We start from the raw sequence: 16,500 nt of genomic DNA, 5'->3' as shown, positions 1-16,500 counted from the left end.
ATAGAAACAAAAACTCCCTTCACGCCATGTCTGCCTTACCCTGCCAACCCCACTCCTAGGAGGCCAGGCCAAGAATGAGGTCAGGTGAGCCCTTACCTGCACGCCTCTGCCACCATCCTCAGGGATCTGCAGGTCCAGACCCTCCTTGCAGGTATACAGACAGTCAATCACTTTCTTATCTGCCAGTTTGCCAGAACGGATCGTGAGGCCAGCCAGGTTACCTCGGAAAAACTGTGTCATGTGCAGGTCACCACCTTAGGAACAGGAGGAGGCGAGAAGTTAGGCTTGTTGCTAACAGGTTCCTGGTGATTTCTCATGGCTGTGTTACCAGTGGTGGCAGCTTGATGGATGGACATGCAAGTTAGTTCCTACCAAACAAACCCTGTTGTTAGCCTTGCAATCTACATGGAAGCGTAATGAAAAAATTAAATTGTTTATGATCATGCACATGGCCTGAAGAAGAGAGGAGCTTGGGGTGGGTGGGTTCCCTCACCCAGAGCCTGGATGCCCAGGGACCCCTCCTTACACATCTGGCCACTCCCTGATGATGGTGGCCAACCCAGGACTATTACTAAGGTGTACAGGGACACTGCCTCCTTAGCCTCGTCTGTTTAATCACTATTACCCCCTCTGCTGAGCACACAGTGGGATGCTTTCCCTGACCCTGAGGACACAGGAGTCGGGGCAGGGGAGGGCGGATGGGGGGGGGGGACACTGGATCATAAGCATGCAGGAACTCTGGGATGCTCAGAGTCCCCACATAAAAGCCTTTAAGGCCTTCTAGGGAGATTTGTGTGTGCACATGTATGTGTAGAGTATGCATGTGTGCATGCATGTTCATATGTTTGGGTACATGTGTGCATGTATGTGGGTAGGTCTGAGGTTGATGCTGGAAAGCTCCCTCCACTGCTCTCCACCTTACTCATTGAGGCGGGCCTCGTGGTGAACACAGCGCTTGCCTGTATAGCTAGTCTAAGTGTTGCTCAGCCATCCCTGACGCCTTCTAGTCACTACAGTTACAAGTGGGTGCCCGCTAGGTTCTCTTGGCGTTTACGTAGGTGCTAGGGATCTGAACTCTCGTCTCCACACTTGCATGGCAAGCACTTCACACATGGAGGTCACCTCTGCTCTCGGGAAGGGATGACAGGCAGGGAGGGATCTGGACAACCACAACAAAGAGCCACAGACTACAGCTGGATTTTGCATTAATGAACAACAGGACCCGGCAGGGCAGGTCATCCCCACAGACTGCTGTTTCCGTTTAGAATTTAGCAGCAACCAGGGCAGTGCTGTGGCCACGTGAGCAGCATGGGTTTGAGCACCCCAAACCCTGCTTGAGGAGTGGGAGTGGGGGCCTCATGCGGTGGAGCTGGGGGGCTGGAGGCACTGAAGTCCCCACAAGTGCAGTGCATGGGGGTAGGCAGGGTTGATGGGGCTGGAAAGGAAGTCCCAGGAGGCAATGCGGAAGCTCAATGCAGGCAAGCAGCTGAAATGGTGTCCAGGACCAAAATGCAATTTGCTCATCTCATGCGACAGTGGAATGAATCAATGTGTCATCTTTAAAGGAAACACTATACTGAATGGGGTGGGGGGTGGGGTGTCCAGCAACCTGCAGAGGCCACCGTCATGAGCTCTGTCTCATTGCCACTTTCGACTCCTGAATACTCTGGAAAGCAAGACAGACAGCAGACAAGATGACGAGGTTAGGTCTTCACACTGGACCTCAACAGTCAAGTGACGAAGCAGCAAACATGAGCCCCAGAACCAAGTCCCTCCTGACATCCGGGACATGTTTCACCAGGACACAAGCCTGCACTTGATGACCTTTGCCCAGGATCGACCCCCCAACCCTCCATTTGAGGGGCTCTCCTTTATCACCATCACCTTTTCTGCTTGCCAGCAAATCAGATTCAAATTAAGACAAAAGCAGGCACCCCAAATTCATCATCTGTTCAGCTGACGTTAAGATGCATTCCTAGGAGGTCTGGCCAGGAGTGACACTGTAAACATTCAGCTCCTGGACCACTAGCCTCTTCCCTCCAAACAGACAAAGCGGGAGGGCCCGTACCAGGGTCCAGAGTGTGGCACAGGAAAACATGCGAGCCTATACTTTCTGGATTTTAAATGACAGAGAAAAGAGGACACTAAGAGGGAGGGTGGCTAAGGGTCTTACCCAGATGAGTGACCCACAGCAGGCCTGGGCTCTCACCAGTCACAGTCCAGAGCTGCAGGTCAGGGTTCACACTCTGAAGCCCTGCTGGTGGACTCACACCTATAGCTGGGCACAGACCCACACATTCTGTATTGCACGGTGGGGGAAATGCCTCCCTTGCAAATGGTCACTCCCGCCTGCTTGGGTATCTCCAGTGCAACAAGTGTGTCTTGGGGTGAAGCCAGACCTGTGAAGCCATTTTGCACCTCCACACCCACCGTGATCTCTATAATTCAGTGGGAGGTGATGCTGCTGCCCTCAGGAGACATGGGTGCTGCCCGTGTCCCCCCCACCATGAGTTAGCGGGGGAGGGGTTCCACATTCACGGAGAGGCAAAGGGCACCTTCCTCCCTGTGAACAGAATCTTAAACAACTTGAGCTGGAAGAGGCTAGAGTAGGTTCAGTGGTTAAGAGCACTGGCTGCTCTTCCAGAGCATCAGAGGTCAATTCCCAGCACCGCTGCGGTAGCTCACAACCATCCTGACACTGACTCCAGACGGTCAGATCTCTCCTGACTTCCACAGGCACAGGCACACACGGCTCAAAACATTCGTGACACAGAAGATGTTTTTGTGTTGAATTTCTTACGGAAATTGCTGTCAGGCTAGAAAAGCTGAGACAGCTGGGGTTAAACAGGAGGAAAGATGAAAAGCATTTGCTGTTTTATTTGATGGCTACGATGCTGTGACCGCAGAGGGCAGGACCGTGCAGGGTGGCCTATTTAGCCAAAGCAAAGAAACCGGCAGGGGAATCGCAACCCAGTCTCTGGTTTCACACCCATTTTCTCATAGGCAGGTGCAAACCAACCATGACCTTGGGGTGCTACAGAGGGCCACCTCAATGAGCTAGCTTATCCCTTTGTTCCTGAAGGAATTTAGAAACTATGAAATGCCAATTCTCCTAAAATAAACAAGTCTATCCAGGCACTCGGTTCATTTATACTTTTCTAACCAAAGTCAAGGTACTATCTTCTCACGGGGAGAAAAATGTATCTGAAGTCTGGCACCCGGTGATAGTGCGCTGTCTTGAAATAATGTGGGGTCCAAGTGTCAAAGGAGGGCACATGACCCTCCACGGCAGACTGATGGACGCTCCATGAACTTGGACAAGAACAGTTAATGATTATTTCCACTAACTTATTTCCTTTGGCTATAAATATAGGCTCTAAACCACAGCAGTGGGCAGTAGCTGTGACCCTGCCACCGGCAGAATCATGGTGCTTTCTCCTTACTGCACAGTAAAGCAGGGACCCTCGTACTGTGCCAAAGCCCTTCACCACTTTCTAGCCCATGAGTGGGGCATCACAGTATCGCTGCAAAGTTTACAGGGTCAACCCTTCAGTATGCTGGCCACTATTTCAATTTAACTGGCTGCCTAAGGTCCCACAGACAACCAATATATTGTTTAAGGCAGTGGTTGTCAGCCTGGCCTCTCCAAATGTCCCTCACTCACCAAGGTCTGAGTACCACGGAAGAAGCCTACAGGCCAGATACTTCTGTGTCCTTTACATTTCCGTACTTTGGTTCACTCCTGCCTCTGGCTTTTCAGACATCAATAATAAACAGATGATTTACACACTAGTCTCCTAATCATACACTCCCTCAGTGTCATGATTCTCGGGTTCAGGAAAGGTGACGGTGGGCTGTTGTCCCCAACACACCTCTGATAAACAACCATCGATGACACCAGCCATGTCCTCTAAAAGACTAACACACAGAACAGGGACATATGGGCAAAGAAGAGAACTACTAAGGATCTGACTCCCAACACAGCAACAATACGGCAAGGAGGTGTGTGTTAGTTCCTGAGGCCAGGGGCGGGGAGGCCAGTGACTGTTACCTTGCCAGCAAGCTCCGACCACAAGCTGAGTCTCTATCCCGGCTGGATGAAGAGGGTAGTCCTCTGTCACAGAGAAAGGCTCATGAGAAACGCCATCCACATAGAGAGTCACACTTGGGAATTCCACATTAAGGACAAAGTGGTGCCAGTCCTCATCACAGACCTAGCCAAGGCAAAGGAATTGTGACACGTCACCCAGCTGCTCAAAGACACAGCCCTGAGCAGCAGCAGGACACGGAGAGTCACGCATAAGGAATGACTTCCTAAAAAGAAAAGGGTTTTTAACATCTGACAAGGAAGTAGCTCACAAACACGCGTCAGTTTCATCATCGCTAGGACATTTCAAACCAGCACCATCACCATAGGCCAGGGACTGTTAACAATGCTGCACAGTTCCCCACCATTAGCAAGCTGAACAGTCGTCTCCTAAAAACTGGGTTAGGCTGTCAGCTCCCTCCTATTCCTTTCCCCCCTTTCTTGAGGCAGAGTTTCATATGTAGCCCTGACTGTCCTGGAACTAGCCTGGGACTTGGGTGACAACTGCCTCTGCTCCCAAGTACCCGTCATTCATTTCTGGGCCAAAATAATGATTACCACCAGGCTCAGGAAAGGTGTATGGCAGTGAGTGTATATAGTCTCTGTCAACTGCTCGTCCAAACGGGGACATGCAGGCTGAGGGAGTGGCACTGGGTGCCATCCCCAGAACCATATGTAACCACATAGTGGCCCTGCTGCAAGCCCATTGGGGAGTAAAAGCAGGAAGATAAGGAGTTCAAGGTCACCCTTGGCTTCACAGTGAGTCCCTGAGGAGGGGAGGGGAGAGGAGAAGGAGGGGAATAAGCAAAGGGAAGGATCTCTGAGTTAGGGGCTAGACTGTTCTACATAGCAAGTTCAGCCAGGACTACATAGCCAGGGCTACAGAGACCCTGTCTCAAGAAATAAATGAATAAGAACATGTAACTGGGGGGCTGGAGAGATGGCTTAGAGGTTAAGAGTACTGGCTGCTCTTCCTGAGTTCCTGAGTTCAACTCCCAGCAAACAGAACATGGTATACTAAAAAAAATAAAATCTGGAAAAAAAAATTTAACATGTAACTGAGATTGCATGCCAAAGCACACTCAATTCTTTCCCAGTGGTGAATGGGCATTTCACACACATCAACCTAATGCCGTCTGGTTCCTTATGCATCCAGATTTCAAACCAAGTGGAGAGATTCTCTCTGAAGTGCATGTGAAGCATCTTGAAACTTGAACATTTACCGAACATTTGATTTTATTAAGAACTGCTGTTATCTGTCCTTCTGTTTCTCTTTTTTTTTTGGGGGGGGGTGATGGTGTTGGTTATTGAACCCAGGGTCCCAGGTACACTGAGCACGTATGGTCACTAAGCCACACTTCCAACCCCACTGTTAATTATGTAAAACTATACTGTGACTATGATATACCTTGGAGCACACATGTCCACACTGAATGAAACACTATGTCTAGGAATTTGGAGATTATTGAGTGATTTGGAGGTAGGTATACAAATTATTAACAGAGAATAGACATAACAGTAAAACAAAACTGACAAGGGCTGGTCACTGCATACGCTGGGCATGTCCTTCATGCAGGACTCAGGTGTGTCCTTTACACTTGCCTGTCTTCTCCCTGAGGCATCTGAAGTTTTCCACTACCAAGTTTTAACAAACGTGTGACCATAAGACCCTAAATATGTCACACAGCGGGAACATGCCTGCAGTATTCACAGATGCTGCTAATTGTTTTCTTCTACAGCATACTTTTCTTTAAATTCTTGGAAAAAATATGGCAAGAGCTTTTGAGAAGGGATTATTTACATAAAAAGCACACCAGTAAGACAGGCATATCACAGGCTCTATTCTTGTCTCATTTGTGTCTTGGCCTTTTATGGATCTTAAAATGTTGTAGACAGCGTTACATTGTAGCAAACCCAGGCCCATCTAACAACCTGTCAGCCTCTGCCCCCTAACTCCAGGAAGGCCAGAGCTGCCCTTCCCGTCACCTTGCTTGGCAAGCTGTTTTAATTCAGTTTACAGCATGCACTGGTGCATTTCCTTGTTTTAACAGCCGCTTTCCTGCTCGCCTAGCAAGTGCTCAGCACAGGGAAGCTGGAAAATCAGTCAGCGCCCCAAGGGCATATCGCCTAGAGGAAGCCAGAGCCACAGACTGCCTTGAGTTTGTGTGGCATCTGAAAGACAGTAAGATTGTAGCTGCTTGAGTATTTAAGGCATCTTGGTACTCTGAGCTGCTGACTCAACCTTTGGTGCAGCCTTAAACAGTGCTGAGTTAGTCACACGTGAGGGTTTCAATGCCCTCACTCAGGGGGTACTCTTTATTTCAATAGATCATAACGGTATCTTCAGTTTAAAACATTCTTTTTTACATCTAATTTTGAAAGTGTGTTTGTGTGTGTGTGTGTGTACACACGTGCCACACACGGGTGCACATCAGAGGATAATTTGTGGGAGGTAGTTCTCTCCTTCCGTCATGTGCATGTGTCCTGGGAATCAAACTCAGGTTGTCAGGCCTGGTGGCAAGTCCCTTTACCTGGGGAGTCATCTTTCTAGCCCAAAAGGAAGATAATATTTATGCTGATATTTTGTTCACAAAATGCACACATGTGGAAAGATAGGCTTTGGTGGGAAAGAGTTATAGCTGCTAACCCGTGACCAACAAATGCACAAACCATGACGTATGTCTGTAGGCTATCACATGCTGGGAGATGACACCTGGCGAGGTTTCTATTTACTTGCCTGGTTCAGCTTCCAGTGGAACTCTGCCGGCCTGTATTTCTTCTCCTCAGATGGGTCCTGACGGAGGAGGAAGATGAGTCTGCACCCGTGGACATAGAGTGAATAATGGTGTCGGTTCATATCTGCAAAGACAGCGTCCATGCTAAATTGCCAGCTTCAGGCCCCAGGGTAGAGTAAGGACTCTTTCCTTAATGGATTTAAAGATATAATTTTAGCTACATAAATGAACCCTCGAGTTGTGCCGAGACAGGATTTAGGAATAAACACACAGGAGTTTTACTGAGAACTCACAATAATTCAGCTGAGGAAAACCAATAAATCCCATCTCTCTGAGGACAAAGTGTCCCCAGCATAAAACAGAGAGCAGTATCTATGGAGGGACTAGTCCCCGAGGGGACGCTGAGGACTTCTGGCTGGTCCAGGGATACAACCAACCTGTTTTGTCTGAACTGCAGAGAATCGTCTCCTTCTTGCGGCCAAAAGGCCCATGTCGCATCCACACAGAAATCGTAAAGGGCTCTTTGGGGTCGAGGGACACGATGCCATCTGGGATCCTCACTGCCTGAGTGCCATTGAACTCAAAGACCTGGTGGCTGTCATGGCCGTTGTCGGTGGGGAGGCCGGCAGTCCAGTTTAAGGAGCCACTTGGGGAAGGGAGCAGTTCCGAGGTGCCAGCAGCAGCCCCTGAAACCACAGAGGCACGAGGGTCACTTCCAGGGAGGACAGAAAACTTGGGACTACTTCAGGCCCACGCTAAAGGGTGGCTCTCGACTTAGAGTCAGAATGCTCGCTGGTTTGGTTTTGCTCTTCCTGAATTTTTTTTTTTTTTCTTAACAAAAATGTAATAATTCACACGTCGGGAAGTAATCCCAGCACTTGGGAAGTAGAGGCAGGATTGTCAAGTTCAAAGCCCACCTGGGTTATAAGTGGGTTTTTGGCTACAGAATAAGACAAAACAAAACAATAACAACAATAACAACAGCACACAAAAACACACACTGTGGATTTTTGTTATAAGGAGAAGGGATGAAGAAAATAAAATATAGCAAGGCATGGTGCTTTCGCCTTTAATCCCAGCACTTTCTGAGTTCCAAGTTAACCTGTTCTGCATAGTGAGTTCCAGGCTAGCCAGAGCTATGTAATGAGACCCTGTCTCAAAACAAACAAGCAAGCAACAACAACAAAGTAACTTTTTATACTCCCAACCAAATATACAACGTTTTTGTGTATAAACACTTCAAACGTGTGTATTAGTGCATGCCCTGTGGAGGGATCTGCTTCAATTACCTCTGCCTTATTCAATGAGGCAGGGTCTCTCAATCAAACCCAGAGCTACTAATATGACTAGTCTCAATAGCTTGCTCCATGGATCACCTGTCTCCTATTAAGCCAGAATTTCAGGTGGGTCAGTACTGCCATTTGGCATTTAGTGGGTTCAGTGGATTTGAACCCTGGCCCTCACCATTATCTTGGTTTTATGTGTACAAGTGTTTTTTCTGCATGTCTGTGCACTACACTTGAATGTCTTACGCCAAGGAGGTCAGAAGAACATCAAACCTCCTGGAGCTGGAGTTACAGGCACTTGTGAGCTGCCGTGTGGGTGCTGGGAACTGAACCCAGAACAGCCAGCGTTCCCAACCACTGCTCAAAAGTACTTTTTAGTTAACTGGAGTCCTACTGTGTCTTCAGTGAGTGTATACATATATTCTCCTTTGGCATAACTTAAAGTGGCTGTCATTTCACTGCAGATACAATGTAACCGAGTTAGTCCTCCCTCCAGTGGACACTGTCCCAAGTTCCTTCATCACACCCTCCCCTCCAGATCATCTACCTGTGCAACAATTCAGATCTTAGGATAAACATCTACAACTGGAACTCCTGAGCCAAAGAGCAGGGAGAGGAAAGCAGAGAGAAGAAGGCTCCACATTGGTGAAGGCTCCTGACACCAAACCTGAGTTCCATCCCCAGAACCTGTACGTGGGGAGGAGAAGGGGCAGGAAGGACCACATCACCCACCCTCTGACTTCCATAGGCCACCGTGGACACATGCACCCACACACATATAAATAAACAAATGCTAAATCAAAACTCCTGGGTTTAAATGATCTCCTGCCTCCACTTTGAGTAGCCCGGCTCCTTGCTCTTACATCATCCATACTTGGACGGCGCTTCACGTGATGGGCTCTTCAGTGCACACACACATAGCACCGGCAACAGATTCTGCAGGGCCTGTGTACTCCCTGGTGCCTGCCTGTCCTGAATGAAGAGAAGCCAGCAAGGCAGCAAAGGCCGCCTCAGAGCCTGGTGTCTGTTCTGATTATCATTGTATTTACAGACCAACACACAGGGGTTAGGGTGCTACGGGCTCCTGTCTTCCCTGAAGCCCGAGGGCTCCAGACACCGCCTTACCGCAGAGCCGGTGAAGGGACTTCTCAGAGTAGGTGTCCCGGTCACAGCCTTTCCCTATGTGGCTGGTCTCCAGCTCCACTGTGGCCTGCACCGAGGCGACAGGCTCATCACAGGTCTCCAAATGGATGCTTGGGAAGACAGCCAGAGCCCCTGTGCCAGGTTCATATTCAATCCTGTTGCTCCAGCCTGTGTTGGCCGTGGACGGGTGTGGGAGAAAGAAAGAAGGCTGATACCTAGGCTCTTCCGGCAGGAGCATTCGAGCTTTCAGAATGGCCGTAGGAGCGGGGAGGGGAGGCTGCGGCTCACCTTGCCACCCAGGGCTGCAGGAGGGCTTAATGCTGACCTTCACCAGGGCGTCTTCCGTGGCTCGCTTCTTCCCACAGTCATAGGCCGTGACTGTGAGCTTGTACTGATGCTCTTTGTCGTAGTTCAGCTTCTCTGTGTTTTTAATATAACCTGGCAGAGAGGCAAAACAACGATGAGAACCAGCTCGCGTGTGCTGTGCGAGACCGCCAGTCCTGAGATCACAGCACTCATCTGCCCTCTCTTAGCCCCACGAAGCGGGCCCTCCACTTTCCTGCAGTTTCTACACTTAAAAACACTTTAACTTTCTTGTGTTTTGTTTTCTGAGACAGGGTCTTACAGTGTAGCCTTGGCTGTCCTCTAACTGACACGTAGGCCAGGCTAGCCTGGAACTCACAGAGATCTGTCTACCTCTGCCTCCCCAGTGCTGGGATGAAGGGTGCACACCGCCGCCACCCAGCTTTTTATTATTTATTTATTTATTTACTATTGATCTTTTTTTAAAAAATTATTATTTTTTACATTCCATTCCCAGCTCCCCCTCCCTCCTCCCCCCCCACATACCAGCTTTTTAAAAATATTTGTACTCAGGTGTATGTGTGGATACACACATGCCTCCTCACACAGGAGGAGGTCAAAGGACATCTTTCAGAAGTTAGTTCTCACCCTGTGCCATGGTTTTAGGACTGAAGTCAGGTCATTAAGCTTATGTGGCAAGTGCTTTTACCCAAGCCATCTTGCCTGTCCTGATTTTATACTAACATTTACTACTTTGCATGTACTAATAAAAAAGACAAATAGTTTAAATACCTTAAATACTAACAGTGAGACTAAGCTTCATTAAATATTTCTGCTGGAAGATTAATTTTGTTAAAGAAGAAAAAGTTGAGGGCTGGGATACAATTCCCGTGGTAGATGAAGGTTCTGACCCCAGCGTTCGGACACCAGGAGTGGTGGTGGCACCAGACTGTCATCCCAGCACTTGGGAGACGGAGGCAGGAAGATTAAAAGTTCAGGGTCATCCTGGCCTACATGCCAACTTCAGAGCTATCCTGGGCGGCTACAAATTCTATCTGCCCTCAAACAATCAAACAGCTAAGGTTAGGCTAGGGGTATGACTCATAGTTAACATGTGTGAGGTGAGACCCCAGATCCTATCCTAGCACCAAAAGAAGGAAGGGAGGAGGGAGGGAGGGGTAGGGTAGAAGGGAGAAGGGAGGAAGAGAGGGAAGAGAGGAAGGGAGAGAGAAAGAGCCTTACCTCATCCTCTTGCTATGAAAGAGTCATCCTTTTGTGCAAATGTATTTTTTTAAGACTTGCTTTTATTTTGTGTGAGTGCCTGCATGTATGTATACATGCCTGGTCCCCTTAGATGCCAGAAGAGGGTGTTGGAGCCCCTGGATCCAGAGGTGAGGTAGTTGTGAGCAGCCTGATGTGTTTCTGGACACTGAATACAGGCCCTCTGCAAGAGCAGTAAGTGTTATAACCACAGGCCGTCTCTCCAGCCCCTACCACGTCTCCCACAGCCACAACTCTATCAAAGACTGCATTAATTTACAATAGAGACTCAGTATTATCATCGAGGAGTGATCACCAGGGCTGGGTGGTATGGCACATGCCTTTAATCCCAGCACTTGCTGGGGATCTCTGAGTATGAGGCCAGCCTGGTCAACAGATCAAGTTCCAGGGCAGCCAGGGCTACACAGAGAAACCCTGTCCTGGAAAACAAACTGACAACCAAGAAGTCACTGGATAAAGAAACAGCTTGTACAGAGACAACAACCAAGTTACCATATAAAGAAAAAGCTCATGTGTGGCTTCTGTCAACTGCTCAAGAAAGAATAAAGTTTCTGGCAGAAGTGATGTGACAGAAATCCTCATCTTAGCTATAATCCCAGCAATTGGAAGTCCAAGGCAGGAAGATGGCAAATGTGAGGAGGCCAGCCTAGGCTGCACAGGAAGAGTCTATCTCAAGAGTGAATGAGGGCTGGAGAGATGGCTAGGCAGTTCAGAGCACACACTGCTCTTCCCGAGGACCCGAGTTCCATCCCCGGCACCCACAGCAAGTGGCTCACAACTGCCTGTAAGTCCAGCTCCAGGGGACCCAACACTGCACCTCTCTGGTCTCTGTGTGCACCTGTACTGACATGCACACACCCACACAGACACATATAACTAAAACCAATTCTTTAAAATGAATGAAGGGATGAACGCTAAGCTTTAAGATCGGGCAGAAGGGGCTAGAGGTGTAGCCCAGTGGGAGAACAGTTTGCCTGACAAAGCCCTGGACCAGCAAAGCGGGGGGGGGGGTGAGGTAGAGGGGGGGGGATGGAGGGTGCAGTAAGAGGTTCTAATCAAACGAACAAAAATAAGTCTAACTAAAGGGACAGCACACTCAGCTGCACGTGGATAGAAATGAGGCCTTTGCTTGACATGGGTAAGAGAGCCCCAAAGAGCACAGACTTCCAGAGAAGCTGTCAGTCAAATATGAGTCACAGGCACCAGGCAGGGCTCGAGGCAGCCTGCGGTTCACTGACGCTCTCTCTGCCAGAACTCATCAGAAGGGCCTCACAGGGCCACCCGCCCTCGCTGGTGCACCAGGCTCCTCCTCCTCACCGTCTTTGTCCACAGTGAACGGCACATCAGGGGTGAGAATCTCATAGCTGCAGATCTGGCTGAACTGAGGGGAACAGTCTGCGTCCACAGCCTCCACCCTGAGGATGCTCTCCTGCTGCCTCCCCTCCACCACAGCCGCCTTGTAGGACTTCTCCTTGAACACAGGTGCGTACTCATTCACATCATTGACCTGGATGTGGACAGTTGCTCTAGACGAGAAGGGGGAAATAAAACAACAATTCTGCCAATGCCTACTTGCCTAAGTCCTTTTCTTGATACTGTTTCATGGGCTTGCTACAATGAAGCCAAAATATAAATCAAATTACATTCCTTTTAGTTTGGCCCAGAGCCACAGGAAGTTAAAACCGGGACTTGTGCTGATTTTTCTATGCCTTAAAATTAAGGCAACAGACTTAGAAAAGCGGTGATATAACTAAAGAGACTGAATCTTCCTTCAAAGTGGAGGCAGGACGTGAAGAAGGGAGATGAATTCATCAGACACAAACTTACTCTCGGTTCATAAGTGAAGGTATCTTATTACAGAATTTTTAACACAGTCAAAGGAAGAGGGGTCACAAGTAGAGAAATGGTCTCATTATATGAGTTAGAACAAATTCTCACTGGATGGAGCACTTGCCACCCAGGTCTGAGGATGGAGCTCTGAGCCCCAGGGCACAGGAAGGTGAGGCAAGTATGGCGGCTCCTCTGTAATCTCACAGCTCAGAGGCTGAAACACAGGGCAGGCTGGCTAGCCAGACTCAATAAACTGGTGAACTCCAGTGCAGGGAGAGACCCGCAAATGAGGAATGCACTTCAGGACATCCACATGTATGCATACACGTGTTCCCATATATGTGCGAACACATGCATGTACATATCACACACACACATGCATGCACACACACTCACATGTGCACACACATACACACACACACACACAGAAACAAGTTCTGACCTACTCTTACAGAGTAGGGGATTGATCATCACGGGGACACCATCTAGTCCTGGCTCCACAAGTGAAGGTGCATAGGAGAGACACCCCTAGCTGCCACTCAACAAGTCCATAATCGGGTACCACTGATCCAGCCTCCAAATACTGACACTTGCAGGTTTCAAGGGCTATCTACTGATGGTGTTTGTTTGTTTTTTAACCAAAACACATACTTTTGGTAATATAGGCCTGTAGCAAAGTGTTTGTCTAGCATGCACAGGCCCAGACTTCATCCTTAGTGTGCTGACCACACAATCTTTTCACACTGTGAAAAATGAGAAGTTATCCACAAGCCCATCACACCCTACTCTTCACAGAGCATGCAGGCTCATCCATGTGGTGCCCTTACCATGTCCTTTGATGGCATGCTGCCCACACATCCCTTTTTCCTTAGCGCTGTGCTGAGGAACCGAGGCTGGACAACATTAACTCTGCCTGGTGTTGAAGGGCTAATGCGAGAAGTTAGAATTCTAACTCTCTATCTTCCAGCACCCTCTGTTAGAGTGAAGCTGCCAGCTCATGGAGGCTTGTCAGCTTCCTCCACACGTTAGATAGCTTATACATTTAGTTTACAGGAAAAGCTAAGAATAACAAAACCAGCAGGCAGTGGGGGGTGCATGCTGTGATCCCAGAATGCAGGCGGATCTCTGTGAGTTCAAGGCCAGCCTGGTCTACAGAGTGAGTTCCAGGACAGCCAGGGCTACACAGAGAAACCCTGTCTCAGAAAAACAAACAAAAATAACAAAATCATTTTCCTCGGGGGAAAAAAGTTCAGTAAGAAGCGTGGTGTGTGTGTGTCTGTCTGTCTGTCTGTCTGTCTCTGTCCCCACCCCTACCCCCCTCCAGAGACAGGGTCTCGCTTTGTTACCCAGGCTGTCCTTGACTTTGTGACTCTCCCATCGCAGCCTTCCAAGTGCCTGGGTAACAGACATGTCCCACTGTTCCAATGGGACTTTCTTTACCAAGAACATTCAGTGGGACGGATGAAACCATTCCTTTCTTTCTGAAAACCTGTTCCCCATCAGGCCCTTCCTAGAAACTAGACAGAGAAGAAGACACACAGGCTGGAGTCTCACCCTCAAAGACCCTTACGATGCGTCTGTGGCCCTGCAGAACACCCCGCCTCCACTTGGAGACACGGAGCACCCGGGGACAGGTCCTGACCGTCACTCCCCATGCACGACTATCTCCTGGGCGGTCTCTTTGCTCTCTGTGGTCCACTTACTTGTGAGATTTCTTCACCCCAGTGCCGTCAGGTCCCTTCCCGCAGTCGTAGGCCTGGATGGTGAACGTGTAGTCTTTCTGGAGCTCACAATCCAGTTTCTCTTTCGAGCGGATTATTCCCTCACCCGTGGACTTATCCAGTACCACAGCATCAAAGGGGACATTCTGCCCGTGAATTTTAAAGCCACAAATCTCACCTGGGGAGGAAAGCAGAACAGGTTAGTGTGCCCGCCGCCGCATGAACCTTCCGCAGGTTGCCCTCCGCCCCCAAAGAAAATAGACGACAGCAATGTAGCAGCCAGGGGGGTTGGAGGGTCCGTGGACAAAGCGGGGGCACTGCTTTAACACGGGTGAGTTCTGGGGCTTTAGTAGAAGCGGATTCTGGCTTTCCAAGCAACTGGTTTACTTTGCATCCATTCATGCAGGGATACAAGAGAACACAGACAGGCATTCCACAGGAGCACTTAGATGGCTCGAGGGTAACGGAATCTCATAAGCAACAGCCAAGGCCTGAGCACACCAGGCTCCCAGACCACCAGAGCGCTGGGCAGCTCTTTGGGTTTGGACCAGAGAGAGGATAAAATGCACAGTTAGGCGTTGAGAGAACTATGACATGTGAGACCAGCATCTTAATTACAGAAATTCTGTCAAGAGAAAAAAAAAAAAAATCAAGTCTTCCTGTGCAATGAGCCTGGCTAAAATTAGGGAATCAAACAGACTGCTAAAAAAGAGAGGTAGAAATACCGAGTTTTCAGGCATCCATTTTAACAGCTCACATCCATTGCCTGTTACAGGGAGGGTTTGCTAAGACTCCTTAGCTCCAGGCTTCACCAAACCTAGGAAGGATACCAGCCAGGAACTTCATTAAAGCTAAAATGTCCTGATTAGAAAGACCCAGGGTTCCACGCTTGCCCATGGGAGAACAAGTTTAATGTTTTGATGCACATATGAAGCTACAAATTTATTTCACATAAAAATACTGCCACACGTCCAGTGAGTAGAAAAATGGTACCACGCAAGCTGAAGTAAACAAAAACTCATGATCCTGTCCATGAGCTCAAATGGATGTCTGAGTTCTAGATATTTCTAACCAAGGGTCTGGTTACATACAATTTCCATAAATACACTTAAAAAAATAAAACAAAACCAGGAGAGTAAATGGGGGCGGGGGGACGGCATGGCAGTTGCTTCTGTTTAATGGCTGATTCCCAATTTTATAAACAAGTTAGTGGGTTAATATTCATGAGAGGGAGACAAAGAACCCTTCATCACCTTCTTTGGTGACTGTCACCTCAAAACTCTCTAAAGGGAGAAAAGATAAACCCATGTCAGTAATTCAGGAAAGACTGAAGTTGGAACAAGGAAATCGTCAAAGCTGAAACACATTATGTAGAAAAGCTCAAGGCATCACTAACACACACTCAGGAGATAGCTGCCAGCACTGTTACTGAGGAGAAACCCGGTCCTCAATCCCAGTGCCACCGTGAACCCTACTTACCATAAGCTATTATGTAACTGGTAGAATGCAGTCAAGGTTTCCCAACACCCCAGGTGTCATTAGGACTTTTCCTTTGATGACAGTAAGTAAACCTAAGAGTTCTCATTTGTTTGTTTTGGGGACATTGTCTCACTTTGCAGCCCAGGCTGGCCTGAACTCACAGAGATCCACCTGCCTCTGCCTCCTGAGTACGGGGATTAAAGGCGTGCACCACCGCGTCTGACCTGTATTTTTATTTTTAAACTAAGTTCTCTAAATAAGATTTTAGAGACATTCAACTCAACATTAGATTTACTGAAACAACAGGGTTCAAACCTTTGCTCCCACTAACAAAGTGAGTCTAAAGTGTGTGACCAGAGCAAGGGACATAAGTGCCTCTTAAGGGAACAGATGCTAGGCCACACCATACAGTCATGACCACTGTGATGACTAGATGTCACCCAGTCAGCACCCACCCAGATGGCCACCCTGTGCCCACCACAGAGAAGATGCCATTTCTGGGACTGCAGAATTACAGAAATTCCCCTTCTTTTAAGTGGTTTTACCATATATTTTCCCTGGGAAAAATACTGCTCCTCTTTAAGGTCTGAAACATAGCAGCATTAACATGGGATGCAATTTTTGTGTCTTGAATT

The 16,500-nt window shown here is 48.5% G+C and overlaps 1 protein-coding gene across 1 annotated transcript in view; it reads right to left on the bottom strand.

Moving 5' to 3' along the window:
* Positions 1-16,500, bottom strand: part of Clstn1 (calsyntenin 1) — a 61,270-nt gene that overhangs the window by 5,397 nt on the left and 39,373 nt on the right. The window contains exons 3-12 of the mRNA XM_051173832.1: positions 15,640-15,669; positions 14,369-14,564; positions 12,153-12,361; positions 9,540-9,689; positions 9,234-9,419; positions 7,260-7,508; positions 6,825-6,946; positions 4,052-4,214; positions 1,610-1,666; positions 97-254 (exon numbers count right to left, since the gene is read on the bottom strand). Coding sequence (XP_051029789.1) covers positions 97-254; positions 1,610-1,666; positions 4,052-4,214; positions 6,825-6,946; positions 7,260-7,508; positions 9,234-9,419; positions 9,540-9,689; positions 12,153-12,361; positions 14,369-14,564; positions 15,640-15,669 — 1,520 coding nt within the window. The remainder of the gene's footprint in view (positions 1-96; positions 255-1,609; positions 1,667-4,051; positions 4,215-6,824; positions 6,947-7,259; positions 7,509-9,233; positions 9,420-9,539; positions 9,690-12,152; positions 12,362-14,368; positions 14,565-15,639; positions 15,670-16,500) is intronic.

Source organism: Phodopus roborovskii, unplaced genomic scaffold (assembly GCF_943737965.1).
Source record: "Phodopus roborovskii unplaced genomic scaffold, PHOROB, whole genome shotgun sequence".
NCBI lineage: Eukaryota > Metazoa > Chordata > Mammalia > Rodentia > Cricetidae > Phodopus > Phodopus roborovskii.
This window is presented reverse-complemented; position numbering and strand designations above follow the sequence as displayed.